We start from the raw sequence: 19,127 nt of genomic DNA, 5'->3' as shown, positions 1-19,127 counted from the left end.
GAGTAAAGCTGCCTTTGGAAATATTTTTGTTGTTCCCCTTTTCTAAACTTTTAGAACATAACCTGCCGAATTTTTAGAGCCAGAATGGAGGTTTAATTTTTGTAATCATATACATATAAAATTTTCATATACCATGCAACAACGATGGGTAAAATCAATTGAAATAGAATAAAAAAAACTACTGCCGTTTTGTACATCTTCATTTTTTTTAACTCTCTTTTGTCACTTCTCATTGATATATATGTGTGTTATAACAGGATGCTGACTAGTTAAACTGAAAAGATGGTTAGAAGTCAGCAGTCCTTAGAATTTCATATGTTTCAACAAATCAGGAAACAGAGTAAGATCATAAAAGAATGCATTATGTGGAACATGTCCTCTTGAGTGAGGCAGGGGTGATTTCAATTGTGATTTTTTGATTATTTAAGAATTTCAGACTGATACGTTAAATGTGACTTTTTAGAAAAACCTGTGGAAAGAGTTCTTAAGGAATATTATTACTAGCCTGGGGAATTAAAGGGAAGGCAGGTTCTTTATAGTTGGAGACTGTTTTTGCAAAGTAGCACCTGCCTTCCACTATTACATGACATCCCAAGCTTAAAGTCTAACTGAAAGCATTTTGTCTGCATGTCCTTTCTGTCCAAGAGTTGTGAAATGTCTTGGGAGAAATATGTATTGAGTCAAAGCAAAATTGAAACAGCAGTTTGTGTCATATACAGCTTTCTATAAAATAAGTATAGATTACATCTCTTTGACATGGTTTATAGCACAAGGTGGTGTAAGCAGAGCTGGGTGCACTGTTCCTGTCATCTGTGATGGTACTTCCACATTCTTCTTATTCAAAAGAGAGCAAACTCTATACAAACTGGTTTTACTTATCAGAGAAAGATGACAATGCAGATATTTTCTTCCTGTTATCTTGAATAGAACCAGAAACTCCAAATGGCCTCAATGAGAGATGCAGATTTGGAGCATACTAAAATTATTTGACAATACTTTCCTATTTGCTTTACACAGCATCTGTTTTCAGACGTTAAATCAGCGCTGACATTAATGGTGCATTCTGACACCTAAAATTGGACTGAACATGAGATAGTGAGGGTTGGCCTGAAAATAAAAAAGTTTTGCAACTATTCTTTGAGAGCTTATGGAAAAGTGTTTTTCAACCAGCCTACTTTCAATGTGTAAATGAAATATCGCTGGATTAATTGCCTAGTACCTTTCAATTCTAAGAAAAGCTTGTTTTAGTAGCTCACTTCCCTCATTCCAGATTCAATCACTATTTTTCCACATAGGAGAACCCAGAAAGTGGTGATTGCTAACTACACAAAATTGTCCTCATCCTCAAAACCATAGGAACCCTCTTCAGATTCTTGGTGTTTTGTTTAAGAGTAAAACATTTGTTAATTTTTGACCAAGAAAAGATAGCTGCAGAGCTTGAAATTACTTGTCTTTTTGCTCCTTTTATCTCCTTTTGTCCTCTACATACTATTTATAAAGAAAACTGTCAGCCAGTGTGCTTCACCTTATGGTTCATGACACGATCTCCTACTGCCACTCTCTGATTTAGGCTTTTCTTGAAGACTCATTTTGGCTCAAAAATGTCACAAAATGAAATAAAATTGAAAAGTAGCAGAAGATTCTCCCCAGTTTGCCTGTTCTTTCTGTGGCCTCTGAAGTAATTGCCTTTAAATTTTCAACTCCTTACTTATTCTTTCCCATTTCTCAGTTTTCAGGAAAATAGCTAGGCTGAAATGTCTTTATGTTGACTTATCAATGCCTAACTGACAATAAAATTAAGTGCTTTTTTTTTCCCCACACACACCCTTTTTTCCTGCCAATGCTACTTGCTTTTTTCTTTCCAGTACAGCTGCAGCACTAATTGCTAATTGTAGGATTTTTTTCAAATTAGCCAGTGCTATAAATTTAAGTAGTAATGACTAAAATCTGAAGTCAATTATACAGCCGGTTTCACGTAAGGAAAAGGTAGACCATCACTCTTGAGATGTAGCTAATGTATTCAGCATTGTCACCTCCTAACAAAAAAAGCTTTTGATTTTTCGACAGGAAAGCCAGATGGCTTCTATCTGTCCTTCATAGCAAATTTGACCTTTAAATTAGAAAACATCAGGGACCAGTGATTCATTGGCGCACAAAGAACTCAGCAGGCATTAAAGGACAGTGTCCTAATTGACTGAGCTCTATTTCAGATGCCCATTGATTAAAGAAGGTGCTGCAAAGATGCTGCAACTGTTTCACTTACAGGCGAGGTTATTGTGAATGGAGACTCACAGACCTGGCTGCCAGCAAGCAGAAGGTAACTGCTGTCTGTGAAAATAGCCCTGTTCAGTTCTGACAGCGCCTTTGGGTATATGTGAGGAAAAAAAGCAAAATTCAAACTGTTCAGCAGAGTGTGGAGTGTAGCACTGAGAGCACCCTCTGTGTTTCCAAGTCTGTGCAAACATTGACGAGGTCTCATGCCCCTTGGTAAGAAAAATAATAACATAAATGTTTGGAAACCAGAAGAGAGAGCAGACATATTTTGTTCCTTTCACATTAAAGAAAACAAAGTAAAATGATTCTTGTTCTACAGGTATGAAAGCTGAAGTAAAGACACAATATGAGTTGAGGTACAGGAAGAGTTTCTGAGTTAGCTTTTTTCCTAAGCCTGAGCTAATTTTGCTAGTTTCTTCATCTGTAGTAGAACTCTCTCTGCTCTTTCCCCGCCTCAGTCCTCCCCAGGAGTTAGTCAATGGGTAACTGAGAGTTGAATTCACGAGATAATGAAATGGAAAGGATTTCTAATTTAGTGCTTGGCATGCCTTTTTAAGCAGCGGATATCTGTCCCTTTTCACTCAGCTGAAAATACCAGTATTTGTTAAAAGGTGAGCTAGGAAATATTTCTGAGATTTGTTAATGCCAAGAGGACATCTATAGCAGAAATAAACTCCGATTTTCTTGATCAGATTCTGTTTGTTTCAGTATTTATATTTGCTTGCTGCTCTGGGGAGGTTTATTCTTTGTAGAAGTGTGACATTGACATGGAGCTTATTTTGCCTAGGCAGACATTCATCTTTTTGTCTGTTTGGGTAATGATGCTGCAGCTGCACACCCAGCTTTTTTCTGTTTCTAGGCTGATATACATTAATTCATTAAAAAAAAAAAAGAAAGGAATAAACATCATAACATGGGCCGAGTGTGAGAACACTCCTGTGCTTTTTATCATGCTGCCTATTTAATTATAAGGCTTTGGCCAATATGATGAAATTCTGAGCTGGAACAATGTTATCTTTCTGTACTGCAGCATCTGAAGCCTTTATTTTCATGGAAGTTCAGTTTAGAGATGTTCACAAACATCTTTACTGTATTATATTATTAAAAAAAAAGCCTACATGGGCTTGTTTAGAAACTGCAGTTTGTTCAAATCAAAGCCTTGGAAACAAAAGCTGTTATTGGAATAGTCTTTCAAATAAAATTGCTCATGCAAATAGAATATCTGAATCGTTTGTAAAGCATGTTGTTTAGACTGCAAGAAAAGTCTTTTGCTGAATAAGATGATGTTGATAAGGATTAAATCAAGCATTTAGTGCCAGTTTCTGCTACATGAATGTTGGATGCTGACTGTTGTTAACAATTCCAAGGGGAAACAACAAAAATAATCATCAAAACCCTACCTAATATTATTGTTTTCTTTTTTGGCTATCAATTGACTTTTATCAGAGGATTTAATAGTATGCAGGATACTTACATCCAGTGTGTGATATGACCCAATGAAAAAGGACGCTGAAGTTTCTCTTAAATTTAAGTAGCTGACTTTGCAGCGAGCAGTCCCGGATTGGAGTGATAAAATCACATAGCTAGTACTCGTAGAAAACACCAGCAGTGGTGCCTCATGTTACTGGAAGAATAAATACCAGAGCAGCCAGCAGTCCTCAGAATGGCTGACTTGCAAATAGTGTAAAAACTAAAAAGGATTGAGAAAGGGTTCTCAGATGTATGTGAGATGTAGCTTCAAATGTATTGCTACCTTCTCTAATAATTGTGAAAAATATAGCAAGAAATGTTCATGAATTTTGGATTCAGATACTGCCCTCAAGTTTATAAAAACTTCCTAGGAATTTCTACAAAGTCTATCTTAACCTTGAGCTTAAAGTACTTGTTAGTTAATGCTTTAGCAGTGAGAAGATGCTTGTCTACTGTCACCTCAAACCTTTAACTGCAATTTTTAATGATGATTATGGTTTTCTTGAGTATTTCATCTCCTCTTTATTGCCATCCTGATTTTTATACTGAACACAGCTCTGTGAGCCTGACTGCAAGTTTTTTTTTGGAAATCAGCTTCATGCAACCTGTTTGGTGCCATTCTGAAAACGAGTCTTTTTATTTCTTCTTGAAGACACTTTAAGCGAAAATAATGTGCGAGTTTACCAGCAATTAACACTGCCCGTTATTCTCATAGCTGGAATGCTCTTTGCCTCTCAGTTAACTTTACAGCTTTTCTTTTCTATTGAAATGTCACATCATATAGAAATACACAAGTTATCAGGTTTTGAATTCTCAGATCTTTAAAACAGTTTTTTGGTGTTTGCTTTGGTGTTGTTTTGTTTTGGTTTTTTAGTGTAGGCTTTCCTTTTTTTCTTTTTGTGGGAAATATCAGTGTTTGCCACAAAATAGTGTAATTTCTATAGCAGTCTTTTCTGTCCATGATGTTCTGCTTCCCCATAACAACATTTGTAGTGTGGGATGTCCTTTACCTACCCCAGAATTTAAGATGTGGGATTCTAGCTACTGTTTTCTCTGGCCGTGTCATCATAGGATCCTGAGGTTTTTTTACAATAGATGGATGAAATGACCACTTGATCTGGGGTTTTGTTTGGTTTTGACAGGAAGAGAGGAAGTCAACTGTAATTTTGATTGGGATCTCACATGATTTGTAGCTTGAGTTTGGGGCTTTGGGGGATTCTTTTGGTTTTTGATCGTTTTGGGTTTTTTCAGCAAAAGTGTAAACAAAACTGATGTCTCTTCTTGTTGTTTCACCCCCCACCCTCCTATATCTTAGCACCTTAACCCTTATGTTTAAACTGTTCTAGAAAGCACAATGTATTTGCAAACTGTGACACCAATATTAAAAAAAAAAAAAAAGTAAATGCAACTTAAAACCATATTAAAAATAAGGGCTGTATTTTGTTTTGAAAAATTTAGTTAATGCTTTAATCTGCAATCTTTCCTGATACTGAGAAATTCATTGCATGGAGCAGCAGTAATGGAGTGTGTGGAGACTTTTGATATACATCAGTTACAGAAAAAAAAACCCCACACATCACCAAAAAAACCCACTACCTTTATTGTTGTATTTTTTTTGCATCCTGTGCTTTAAGGTGAGGGATATGCCAAGTATCCAGTTCATGCTCTTGCAGTCATTTCTTCTTGAGTTTGTTTGAATTGTAGTTGATACATCTATAATTTTGGTGGGATAATCATGGTGCGAAGTAGTAATTCTTCATAATTTTACTGCAAAATACATTTTTTCACTTTTTTGTCGTGTAACCTTGCTAATTTCCATCCTCTGTGTGATTCTGCTGCAAGTGATGATCAGTTTTCTTTCTATTCTCATCATGAGTTCAGCTCCAAGTAACTTACATTTAAATGCTTATTTTCTCATGCACACTCCCCCATGTTTTATTCTGAACTGTTCCTCATGATTTATGGCCTCTTCTTCCTTTAATTTTTGTTTTCTTTTTCTTTTGAAAAAGGAAAGCTCTGTCGTGATTACTGACACTAACTTTCTTACAGGACACTTCAAATTTGACTGAGGTGTAATAAAATTTTTATCCGTGCAGATTCCAATAACTATGCATTCCTGTTCTTTTATGCTTTATTACTAAACTATCATTGTGCGGGGCGATAGGAAGTGGACAACATGGAACCTTAAAAGTTGAACATCAGTATCTTCATGGAATCTCTAGTTATTTATCCAGCCTTTTCAAACTTAAACATTCAAATTCTGCTGTTGAGACCTGACGGAACATGTTTAAAATAATTGTGTGTATATGGTGTGGGTTTTAAAACCTCCCTTTTCGGGAACAAAGCAGAAGTTTAACCGGATTCATGAAGTGTGTTTAATTTCTCTTTGACAAATACTAATGACTAACCTAAAACAATTCACTTAAATGTTGAAGTGAAAACTCTAGGTAAACAGTTCACATGTGACAGTTTTGACACCTTAATGGTGGCTGTTCTTCTTAAGTTTGTAGACATAATTGTGTAACTCATCAGAATTTGATTCCCTTACATTCTGTTTTTGGTGTTCTGTGGTTTTGGGGTTTTGGTTTTTTTACACCATGCAAAAATCTCTTCCTAGTTGTACATCCTCTGTGAGAAACTATTGGTTTTCAGAACAGATGGTTTGCTTTGGAACTCAGAGATTTCAAATAAGAATTACTATTGGTTTTGTCACAAGAACTATAAATCAATGTATATTAATCTTGCTGCTGCCATTGCAGCTCAAGAGGTAATTTTTCATCTTGCCGTATTCTCAGCTAGTTTGCAGCAGCCAGTTTTAATTGCAGAACTGAAAAACTTTGATGCGAGGATCTAGTACTTGGCAGCATTTGATCCTGCTGCTAATTACAAACTGATTTAAAGGTCTAAATCTGGGTAAATTTGTTTTCATGTATATCAGTGTGCCAGACTGTTTCTGGGGAAGGTGGGAAGTGGCTTAAAGAGTCATTAATTCCATAGAATGAAGCTGCATCCTAACATCACTAATGGCAAGAATTTCTGAGGAGCTCTTCTGTCAACAAATTAGAAGATCACTGAAGTGCACGATTATTGGAGTTGTGTAAAAGAACGGTACAGTTTTGGTTTGGTTTTCTTTCTTTTTTTTTGAAACTGCAGTTAAGAATTTTGCTGAATTCTCATTACATCACCTTTTCTACGAGCGTGAAAATAGATCTGATAGAAGCCTGTGCTCTAGTTTGGGAAGATATTAAATCTCATGCGTAATTGCAAGCATGTGAATAGTCCGTTAAATTCAGGTGGATTTGACCATGTGCTTCATTGGCTCTCAAACTTCTAATATGTCTGTGCGAGATATTAAAGTTCCTTCTCATAATGTTTGTTAGGAAGACAAAAGTTCTATAATATTAGCGTGAAATATCTTCTGAATCCCTCCCTGGTACTTCCCTCCTTGAGAGTTTCAACTTTTTCAGCTTGATTTGTTTTTTCATATTGATCAAACTTACTTTTAAGGCAAAGTGAAGGAAAAGCTCAATTTATGCTTACTTCAAACGTATCAACAACAGAGTTATAATGGTATTCTGAGTGAAGCAGCGTTATCTTTCCATGCTTGGCAGGCTAACTTGTGCTTTTAATTGTATCGCTGAAGGGCACTATTCTGGAACACATTGCCTTTGGAAAGAAAGCAGAGTAATACTAAGCTGAAATCTTGGCCTATTTTGCTATCATAAAGAGGGTAGTTATATATGCAGTAACCTTTGTGGCTATAAAGAATATAAAATGGGAAGAGAAGAAGGTAGTAATATCATCTCACAAATTCAACCTTATTAAAAACATTGAAATAATTTGACTCACATTTTTGTCAACCCTTAAAAAAAAGTGAATGTGTGGAAAATGTACAGGAAAGACTTGATTCTGCCTTACAGTCAGTCTCCTTAGTCATATCCAGGAGAAGGTTAAGAAGCAACTTAAATTATTTGATACTTTTACCTGTATTAGAGATTTCTGATGGACAGTTCTTTAATGTAAAAATTTGTAATCAGCTCAACCGTTTGAGGTGGAAATTGGACAAATTCAGATAGGAAATAAGTCACAATTGTTACATAAGGCAATTAATAATTGAAACAATTTAACTAGGATGTGAAGCATTCTGTCTCATTAAAAAGACTCACAGATAAACTAGAAGTTACATACTTGATGCAAAAATTGTTTGATAAAATTTTACCTAGCTCGTTAAGCAATAGGCTGAAATAGATTGATATGGTGGTCTGCACAAGGGCTCACATCATTTGAAGTTTATGAGAATAAAGCACGTGATTAGATGGCAGCAATTAATTTTGTGCAAGTAATATGAATTTGCTGGGCAATTTTCATATTGTAATCACTACTTTGCAAGTTTGGAGGTAGGATTGATTAGAGAATGCTAGGATCTAAGGAGCAGGATGCTAGGACTAACTAGCAGGTCTTGAACAGCACAATTGGTTTTCCAATTTGAGCACCTGAAGTTCACATTATCCAAAAAACAGAGTGTGTCAGCTCTAGGAGTCCTTCAGTGATCATCTAGTCCAACTGCCTGACCTTTTAAGGACTGACCAAGTTAAATAATGCTGCAAAAGGCATTGTCCAAATGTCTCTTAAACACTGACAGGTTTGGGGCATCAGCCACCTCTTCTGGAAACCTGTTCCAATGTTTGCCCACCCTCTCAGTAAATAAATGCTTCCTAATGTCCAGTCTGAACCTCCCCTGATGTAGCTTTGAACCATTGTGATGTTTTTGGTTGTTAATCAGAAGGAATCTGAACACTTGCCATTCCTATGTGCAGACTTCGCTGCACATCCAACACTTCAGAAAACTTAAATTATGTTTTGATATCTGTAGCACTTTCACAGATCTATGTATTAAATTATTTGAACTCATCCAAAATGCTTATTTATGCATCTACCTCTCATAAATGTTGGGAGGGATAAGGCATGTCTGCAAAAATTACTTGGCTCCCGTAAAGCAATATTTTTTCCCTAAAGATCTGTTTAAGCTCTTGCCAGTTCTATGTACAGAGGTTTTTTTTGAGTATTACCAAAGGAATGTCTGTGGTAATGGTGCTTTTGAGATGTTGCCATCTGGAGCAGTCCTGAACAATTGCCATGGAATTAGCTGGAATTCACAGAAAGGCATCCACTGCAGCTTTGTAAATATTCATAGGTCAAGGCTTTGCCAAAGCTGAAATTGGAAAGTATAGATGTTGTTGCTGTATTGCTAATTATAGTGCTTTCAGCTTTTAATTCCTACACAAATTGCAAGAACTAAGCAAAATGTATTATTGGTACATAAAGAAAATAAACAATGGTTGGAGACGCTGTTACCCCTTACAACTGAACCTGGATGGTGGATATAATCAAAGTTAATGAAATTCTCACATGCCATGCAAAGGTCAGTTTTGACAGGTTTGAATTGCTTGCGCCTTCCTGGTTCTGTATTCTTCACTTAATTGCCTTACAGTTTCTGAAAGACAGTTTTACCTCAACATAAGCTTAGAATAAGGCAGTATTTAGTTATTTTCAGAGATGGTTAGAATCATCCAGTTTCTTCCAACTGTCTGTTTAATATGTAAAGTGGTGTGTTTCTTCACAAATGGCATTTCATTCCTGTTTAGTGAATGTTGAGTATCTTCTCTTACAACATTTTAGTTCTGTTTCAGCTCTTGTGTCCAGGTACTTCTCTTGGCTTTCTGGGCTCGAGCTTTGAAAGTACTGCTGGGGGGGATGAGGCATAGGGTGCTGTTTCTAGCTTATTTAAATACTCATCTTTATGAATCAGTTAAAAATAGATATTTTATGTAGCATCGTAAATTTCATAGAATGGTTAGAGTCAGAAGGGACCTCTGGACATCACCTAACTCAGCCCACCTGTTAAAGCATGTTCACCCAGAGCAGATCATACAGGATCATGTCCAGGCAGGTCTTTAATGTCTCCAGAGAAGGAGACTCCACAACCTCTCTGGGCAGCCTGTTCCAGGGCTCTGGCACCCTCAAAGTAAAGAAGTTTCTCCTCATATTCAGATGGAACCTCCTGTGCTTCAGTCTGTTCCCGGTACCGCTGTCACTGGGCACCACTGAAAAGAGTCTGGTCCCATCTTCTTGACACCCACCCTGGAGATATTTATAAACATTGATGAGATCCCCTCTCATCTTCTCCAGGCTGAAGAGACCCAGCTCTCTCAGTCTCTCCTCATAAGAAAGGTGCTCTAGGCCCCTAGTCATCTTTGTAGCCCTCTGCTCCAGTAATTTCTTGTATGTCTTAAACTGAGAAGCCCGGAACTGGACACAGAACTCCAGATGTGGCCACACCGGGGTGGAACAGAGGGGAAGGAACAACCTTCCTCAGCCTGCTGGTCACACTCTTCTTAATGTACACCAGGTACCGTTGGCCTTCTTGGCCACAAGGGCATGTTGGAGCTCATGGTCAACCTGTTGTCAAACAGAACTCCCAAGTCCTCTGCAGAGCTGCTTTCCAGCAGGTCCACCCCTAACCTGTACTGGTGCCTGGTTCCTCTCCTGGTTGTTCCTCTCCAGGTGCAGGACCCTACACTTGCTCTTGTTGAACCTCATTAGGTTCTTCTCTGCCCAGACCTCATGTCTGTCCAGGTCTTGCTGAATGGCAGCACAGCCTTCTGGAGTGTCAGCCCTTCCTCCCAGTTTGGTATCATCAGCAAACTCACTGAGGGTGCACTCAGTCTCTTCATACAGGTTGAATAGGACTGGACCTAGTACTGACCCGTGGGAAACTACACTAACTACAGGCTTCCAACCAGTCTTATCACTGTTGATCACAATCCTCTGACCTCTGTCATCCAGCCAGTTCATGATCCATCACACTGTGCATTCATCCAGCCCACACTTCCTGAGCTTGCCTTAGGAGTGAAAGAGATTCTCTACTAAACTTCCATAGCTGAAATCACTGTATCTGCTACTGTATAGTTCAAATAGAAGAGTCTATGTTTTAAATGTTTAATTGAATTAATTTTTGTCATCTCTGCCCCCATTCCAGGTACAGGACAAATTTCGTTTGGACCTGTCTGATGAAGAAGCTGTCCATTATATGCAGAGTCTAATTGATGAAAGTGTCCATGCCCTCTTTGCAGCTGTGGTGGAGCAGATACACAAGTTTGCACAGGTGAGACATCTTCTTAGTAGTTGGTCTCTGTGAAAATACTGTGTAAGGTGTGAAGTTGCAAGTGGTAAGTTCAAGACTTAACTTCATTGTTTCTGATGTTTTAGTCCATTTTCCAATAAGTTCAAAGTGTTCAGTGATGTGACCAGTTTTGTTACATAGGATAAGAACTGCAAATTGTAAAGCTGGAGTTCTGAGGGAACGATCCAGAATTTTCTTAGCTTTCAATCCCACCGTAAATGAGTGAGGATGAATTTCCTTTCTTTCCTACCTTTGCTAGACTTCCTCAACTGTGCATTCCAGCTAGTCATTTTGATCATTAATAGCTGTAGCAGCTTGCACAGCAGTGAGCATGTAAGGGACGAGGAACTCTGCTCATAACAGCATCCATATCCTCTGCAGTGCTGACAGTGTACCACAGAACATGGTTCCCAGCAGCTGTCTGAAGACCCGTCCCCTATGTCAGAGGCCTCCACAAAGATAAAGTTCCTGAGGGATGATGCAGTTTTTGAGATGTGAGGCTGTAGGAGCTGGTTGAGACTTCTTGTTGGGGCAGTAGGATTGGGCTCCTTGCTTGCAGAAGGTGTGCAGTGGTCTCATGTCTACACTATCAACTAAAGGAGCTGTAGGAGGAGGTCAACAAAGTGCACAGTATTGGGACTGACGAGAAAAAAGTTGACCAGACCTTCACTAAGACCTTGGAGACAGAAGAGCTGGAACCTCCAGCTGCATTGAAGGAGGAGCTAGAATAGATTGTGCTCATTGAGTTAGGAAATAACTAGAGACTCTCAGGATGGTGATGGCTGGAACCTTTAGACTTCTGGTATTAGGAGTGGTGGCTTCTGCTCTACCTGCAGATCCACACCTGCAGAATAGATTCAAGGTGATTGGGACTGTTCAGCATGGATTTACAAAAGGGAAACCATGCCCGACCAGCCTGATAACCACCTAAGATAAAATCACTAGCTCACTGGACTGAATGAGAGCTGTAGGTATTCTTTATACTGACTTTCACAAGGCTTTGACACTCTTCCATAATATCCTCATAAACAAAACAGAGCAATATAGACTAGAGTAATGGATACTGACATAGATTGGAAACTAGTAATTGTGCTGGGATTAGAAGGCTGTGGTCAGTGGCAAAAACTCCATGTGGAGGCCAGTCACTAGTGGTGTACTTTAAGGGTTGATACTGAGGCCTAAATTGTTTAACATCTTCATTAATGACCTGGATGACTGGATTAAGTGTGTCCTCAGCAAGTCTGCAGACAGTACAAACTGGGAGGAGTAGCTGGTACACCAGAAGCATGTGCTGCGATTCACAGGGACCTTTACAGGCTGGAGAAATGACTGCACAGGAACCTCACGAAATTCACCCTCTGCCCAGTGTTGTGTGAGATACGTCTGGAGCGCTGTGCCCCTTTGGGGCTCCCAGGTACAGGAGAGATATGGACATACTGGGCTGTATTCGGCAAAGGGACACCATGGAGATAATCAGGCTCTTGGAGCATCTGTCATATGAGAAGAGGGTCGGCCTGTTCAGCCTGGAGAAGGCTCAGGGGGATCTTAACAATGCCGATAAATGGGAGTGAAGAAAATTCAGTCAAACTCTTTTAGTGACAGAACAAGAGACAATAGGCACAAACTGAAAGCCAAGAAATTTCACATAAAGAACTTTTTTTTTCCACTGTGAGTGTAATCAAGCACTGGGAGAGGTTTCACAAAGAGGTGTCAGAGTCTCCATCTGTTGAGATACTTAAAATCCAACAGCACGAAGTTCTGAGCAAGTTCTGTTGTGTTTGATCCTACGTGAGCAGGAGAGTTGGACTAAATGATCACCAGAGGTCACATCTGCCCTCACGCTTTATCTGATTCTCACTAATGGTGTGGCGAAAGCTTCTTGTCTCCACTATTTTTATCACTAAAATTTACCCTTGCTGTAGTATGAAGAATGTAGTATGAAGTATGAAGAATGATAGCACACATATGTATGCTATCTTACTACAAGCCACAGTAAGACAATAAAATGTTTTATTCTTATATCTATACTCACAAAAGCATTTCTTCTTTGAATTTTCCATGTTTTTTCCTTAAAGCCATCTGACATATTTAGTTTGTGTTTATCAGTGACTTCAGATATTACACTGTTTGCATTAAGCATTAGATTCATGACAATAAATGGAATTCAGAGAGAAAATGTAACCAATCTGAAAAGCCAGTTGTTATTTGAGGGTTTTTTAATTGATTCTTTATTCAAAAGGCTGATCAAATTCTGCTAGAAACTGAGAACTATTTTTATGGTTATCTGTTTTGCTAAAGGTCTTCAAACTAATCTGTTGTTGCCTGCAAACTTAACTTTTGTTTTGAAGGATTGCCCTGTAGTATAGGGGGAGAAGCAAAAATGGCATTTCCATCTGTATATATATTTAACAAAGGTGATCTCTTATGTGATATGAAAAAGGAGTATAATAATACGAAAAAAATGCAAAATTTGTTGTCATTCATTATCGATAACTTTGATCATAGGATGTAGGATGGTTAATTTCATAAGACAAAGTGAAAAATGCCCTTCATCTACCTTGTGGATAAAGAAAAATAATTTAAAAAGCCATTAAAAGATTCAAGAATAAAATTAAAGATTAAAATTTCAAGTTCCTCTAACAGCTGTGTAGACCTTTCCTTTAGTAACATACTGAGAGTCACTTTTTTTTAAGACATGTCTTTTTACTTCATTGTTTGGGGTATTTTTACTTGATTGGTTTTAGGTGACTGCCAGTCTCTCCTAGATAATGATTATTGCATTTGCAGAGCTGTATTAGTAAGTCAGAGTTTACAGGTTTGATTTATGTGACCTTTTATTTTTATTTTTTTTCTGTTCAGCCTTGTTGCTTGACCTTTCCTCAGCACTTACAACTGCTTTTAAAATCACAGGACAGACTTTTTCAGAATACTTACAAATACGTGAGAATTTGAACCCCAGGCTTCTACCTCCCAGGAATGGTGTTCTGAGCAATAGGCTGATACACACACCAGCACGCACCAATTGAATCTTCTATTCATATTTTGGGAGTTAAAAAGCAAGCCCACAGTCTGTATTGCATTTTGGATACCACATAAGCAGATGTTACAGCCACTAATGCAAGCCTGATCCAGTTTTCTCATTTTGGGTTTTTTTTAACCTCTCCAGCTGGCTGGTGCTGGGTTCCAGTGTGGAGAATTTGGGGCTGAATTTCCTGAGGCTTTGAACTCTCCTCACACACTGGTGCAGAATTCGCTACGTATGTGCTTTTAGCTTTCGACTTTTAGATTCCTAAAATGAAAAAAATACACTGTGTTCCTTTTTAAGTGCTTAAGGCATCTCGGCTCCATGTGGTGTAGGAGTCTTCTGCTAGTTTTGGAGTTGTGATTACTGCCGTCATTCATGTTATGTTAATAATTACAATTGCAGGCTTTTCCCTGCAGGAATAAAAATAAAAATAGTTATCAGCAATCGACAAATCTTAAGAATCTGAAGTCAATTTAATATAGTAAAAAAAAAAAAAACAACTTACAAAAGATCCATCAAATTTAATGCAGTTAATGTCTATTCTCTTTATATTACAAGTAAAGTGGGTCACTTTTTAGTGACATTTAGTACTTTATTAGTCAAAATCATTATCTTTCCTTTTTGTCTGAGGCGGTCTTCCTAAGAATTTGCAGCTGGAGCCTTCGCAAAGTGTGTAAATTGTTGAATAAATGAACAATTAATGTGTCATTGAATTTGCTGTAAAGCACTCATCTTACACAATGGCCAATTGAAGCTTGCAATTTGTTCATGTATAGTGCTGCATTGAATTACCAATGTCCTTGCTCTTAGTAGTAATACGAGTTGTCTAAAAGCCCCAAAACCACTGTGCAGGTATTTTGACACGTGCTTAAACAGCACATTTTGCCCTATTGCCACACAAATTTTCATTTGAAATGCCCTTCTGCGTGTTTTCTTGTTTGTCAATAGATATTTATTCTATTACTGCCTCCATAATAGGCCTACAAGGAATCTATGCTGTCTACTGCAGCAGTTAAGAGCTTTTTAATAAGGTTTGTTATTATAGTAACCATTCCGTATCAGCATTCTATATGTCACTCTATAGTAAGTAAAGCTCTTGGTTAAAGCAATCTAGATATTTTGGCATCAGCTTAGTATTGTTCTTTTTTAATGATATCATAAATTGAGTTCAGTTCAAAGCTGTGTTATGAAGCCTTTAGTTTAGTTTCTAATGTATCGCTAATCTGTTATCTTCTCATATATTTTACAGACCTTTTTATGTAGCGCTTGTCTCCTTCCTAATGGTTATCAAAAAACTGTTGACTCAAAAGTAAATAAATTTAACATTTAGAATAAGTTAGTGGTGTACAATGGTGCTCAAGAGGAGAAAAAATGTAGTCTAATTTTAGTTGATGCTAATGAAGACTAGATAGCCATTTCTCTCTGGAGAGTCATCTTCGTTTTAGCAGCATTATTTATTTCTGCAGAGGAAGGAAACAATCTTCAGTTGAAGTGACTAATTTCACATTTTGTTTCTCTTGAAAATTTACAAGTCAAGTCAGTTGCATTCAGGCCTCATGTTAAGCAATGATTTAAAAAATGGTAGCTTGAGGGATGAGGGATGTCCCTCCTGAAATGCAGCTCTATGATTTGGGGTTGCACTAGTGGTTGGCTGCTCCCTGCGTAGGCGTAAACTCAGTTTAAGCTGTTATGTGGCTCTAAGGTATCTCCAAGCTGTGGTCGCAGTGCTGCTGCATCCCAGGGTGCAGCTGTCATTCCTTTATTTCAGAGCAGGACTTCTGTTTTCGTGCTGTTGGATGCCAGAATAAATCAGGGAAAATCTACCAGGAGGAGAGTGTAGCTTGAATGGAACCATTTCTCAAGAGGCAGATAGTTTGTTTCCACACTGTTCGTTACCCTGAAGGGTTCTGAAAATTGCCTACCATTAGCATGTTACCATGTTTTTAAACCCAGAGTTCAACTTACATGTAACTTTTATTCTTTGGGAGTAAACCAGATTGAATAAATGTTGTGCTATGTATTCTTTTGTTTTCTTTTAGTATTGGAGAAAATAAGCCTTTGCCTGCCTGTGACGGAAACAAGCAAATGCTCAAGAAAGAGACTTTCTCAAGCCCTTCTGGACTTCACTAAACACTTTTGGAAGGCAAAAGCTGCAGGTTTGGTAGCATGGAGAACTGAGAGCTCAGGAGATAGAGAAACTTTTTTGAGTCTCACTTCTTTGAAGGTTTAAAAACAACTTTTTTTTTTGTTTATAATGCCCTTTGGGCTCAGATACTATGGCATTTCTTCCAAGTGAAAACATTTGAGCCTCAAAGGTTGAAGTAAGAAACTTGCTGCCAAGCCAAAGATAACTGGAAGAGGCTGGATTTGATGATAAATTCTTGTACCTATTGATATATTTTCTTATTTAAAAATAGAAATCATTGATGTACTGAACATGCGTATATACAGAGTCACAGCAGTGAGGCTACGGTTCCTCCATGCAGAAAACTATGGGGATCTCCTCTTATCCCTTCCCAACAAGTTTGTTCCTTGAGCAGGTTTTAGTGTAATTTGTCTGATCCTTTATTTCCCACCTTGGGCAATGTTATCGTTTAGAAAGGACAATCATTTATTCCCTGCTTACAAAAATGTTTTTAAGTGCTGATATGTTAGCCAGCAGTGCTTTCTGGAGAAACTGCCAATTAAATCATCACTAACAGGCTCAGCAACCAGAATGTGCTGTGAGCGGTTCAATATTTCACACTTTAACTCGGAATGTTTTCTGTACGGTGGTTATATATTCTTGACTCTAATAAGCTCTTCGTTATTGCAGTCTTCAGGTGTTCTGTTTTGCCTTTTTAATCTTACCTGCTGAGACATGGCCTACTAGAGGATTATGTTTGTAACTCTTGGCTTTTTGCAGGGATTTTCACTCATAAAATGGCTTTTGTGCCACATGTTGAGTTCATAATGAATCTGTTTTGAATGATCAACTGTTTAATTAGCTCTTCATAGATGTGTGGGTGTCTTCAAAAGGTGCTCAATTACTCTGGTATTTTTTTTTAGTAATAATTTGAATCAGGAAGAAATCCCTTATAATGATAAGAAGGACAGATTGAATCTGAATCTGGCTGATATTTGCGGGTCATTCTTCCTTGTGCTTCTTTTGCTAGCAAACACCAGAAGAGATTTGCTGGAGGAAAGTCCACTACGGCTGCATAGTTATTTCAGCATATTACCTGAACTTGTTATGTTGCTTTTTGTTTGTTTGGGATTTTTTTTTTTTTGGTCTTGCTTTGTCTGTCAAAAATACATATTTCTCTACTGCCTCCATTTCCCATGATCTCATTCTCCATACGGTACTTTGTGGTATCTTATGAGGATATTCCTGAGAACATGGAATTTTAAGGTGTTCAGAGAAAACTGTGGAAAAAAAAAAAAGTTGTTTTGTTTCCTGCATTTGTTTTGAAGGGGCATCTTACAAATCAACAAGTTATGTGAGCATGTATGATGTAGCTACACTTTATTGGGCTGAGCTCTTGAATGGTTTATAGCCCTTTCCAATACATATATCCTAGGATTTTTTCCCCCACTTCTTTTTAAGAAAAATTCTTCTTCCTCCTGCCCAAGACTAACGATGGCTGAGAATGAGTCCTTGTTAAAACCCCAGAGACGTCATCAACTCATTTCTATAGCACATTCCACTTTGTGAAGAGGTTTATAAAGTGTTGAATGTAACTTTTATGAACATGTTATGAATTACTGCATGGTTGTTCACTGTGTCTTGCGTTTTAAAATGAGTATAATGACCTGTTAATCTGTTAGACTATGGAACCACCTGTTAAACTATACACTAAGTCATTCATATATGTTAGTACGTGAACCCAAATGGAATCTGAGTGTGATATGTAAATCACTGACCACTTTATAAACAGGGAACCTCAGGCACAGAAATGGTAAATCTTGCCTGAGTCAGTGGAACATAACCAGTGTGTTCAACTGTGTTTGTGCTTATTGAGTGACCCCTCATATTTTTTGGTGTATTTGCCAAATAACTTTGTAGAATATGTACCATGTGAATGCTGACAAACTCTGGGATATGTTTCTGATTGAGCTAATGACTGTTTCTGGGATGATCTGAATATTCTGTTCCCAGCTTCTATAAACACGTATTGCATGAAGAACAGGACAGCACCAGGACTGCTACAAAATACTAGATGTAAGTAAATCTGATACTTCAAGTCCTGTATTCTAAATGCCAAATATTGTTGAAAATTAGGCTTAGAAGTCCACAAATGAATACATTTCTTTTTCAAATCGTGCTACACAAAATAAGTTCTGACTTTACTTTGTAAGATCTAATGTCTCTTAGCACTTCAGTGCAGTATCATATATTTAAAGTAAAATGAACAGGAAAACCTGGGGGAGAATAAGCTGTTTTGTATTGAATTAAGGGTTTTTGGTTTTTATGTTAGTCTAAAGCTTTGACTATCTGGAGTAAGAATTTTTAATAGTTTATCTCCCACAGCTTGGTATTTCTGTGCAATACTGTAAGTATATTATGTGTCTGTCTCTAGTAACTTCTTTATCCCTTGAGTAACTACTACCAGTCTTGACTTGAGGGGTACAAATGCTAAAGGTGAAATTTCCACACGTTTCACACAGGTAGATCCCCAGTCAGAGGAAGGTCCCCAGGGAATGTCAGACAGCAGTTTCACCCTTGTTGAGCGTTTTGATTGCAGGGTGGCAATGAAACCGTGGCAGATGTATTGTTAAACCCCTCTTCCCCCTTCAGTCCCTTCCTCTCCCGCCTTCCCACTAAGGACAGGCAATCGGGAGGGAAAGAAGGACAGAGAGAAGAGAGTTGGAAAAATCAAAAGACGTTTTACTAATGCTACTAATAAGAATAGAGAAAATTATACAAAATGTACAAAACCAATCTTGAAAGTCCCAGCAACTGCAGAGCCGGCACCCAAAGTCCTGGACTGGATCCTGCAGCCAACCGAAGCTGGATTCAGTCTGTCACTAGGCCTCAGTTCACAGGGACGACTCGCAAGGTCCTCTCCTAATGTCAGCCATAAGGAAAAGGGACAAGGTCCTCGTGATCTCCCACTTTTATATGAAGTATTCACGTGAATGGGATGTTATATCCCGTTGCTCAGTTTCTTGGTCACCTGTTTCTCATTGTCCCTC

General features: G+C 38.0%; 1 protein-coding gene across 2 annotated transcripts in view; it reads left to right on the top strand.

The window, feature by feature from the left end:
• Nucleotides 1–18,266, top strand: part of PIK3C3 (phosphatidylinositol 3-kinase catalytic subunit type 3) — a 74,948-nt gene extending 56,682 nt beyond the window's left edge. For both annotated transcript variants that reach the window (XM_065046927.1, XM_065046926.1), the window contains 2 exons: nt 10,784–10,909; nt 15,992–18,266. In XM_065046927.1, the coding sequence (XP_064902999.1) occupies nt 10,784–10,909; nt 15,992–16,006 (141 nt within the window). In that variant the 3' untranslated portion in view covers nt 16,007–18,266. The remainder of the gene's footprint in view (nt 1–10,783; nt 10,910–15,991) is intronic.
• The last annotated feature ends 861 nt before the right edge of the window (nt 18,267–19,127 follow it).

The sequence above is a fragment of the Columba livia genome, chromosome Z (assembly GCF_036013475.1).
Source record: "Columba livia isolate bColLiv1 breed racing homer chromosome Z, bColLiv1.pat.W.v2, whole genome shotgun sequence".
NCBI lineage: Eukaryota > Metazoa > Chordata > Aves > Columbiformes > Columbidae > Columba > Columba livia.
The sequence above is the reverse complement of the archived record's forward strand: the minus strand, read 5'-3'. Positions and strand labels throughout refer to the sequence as shown.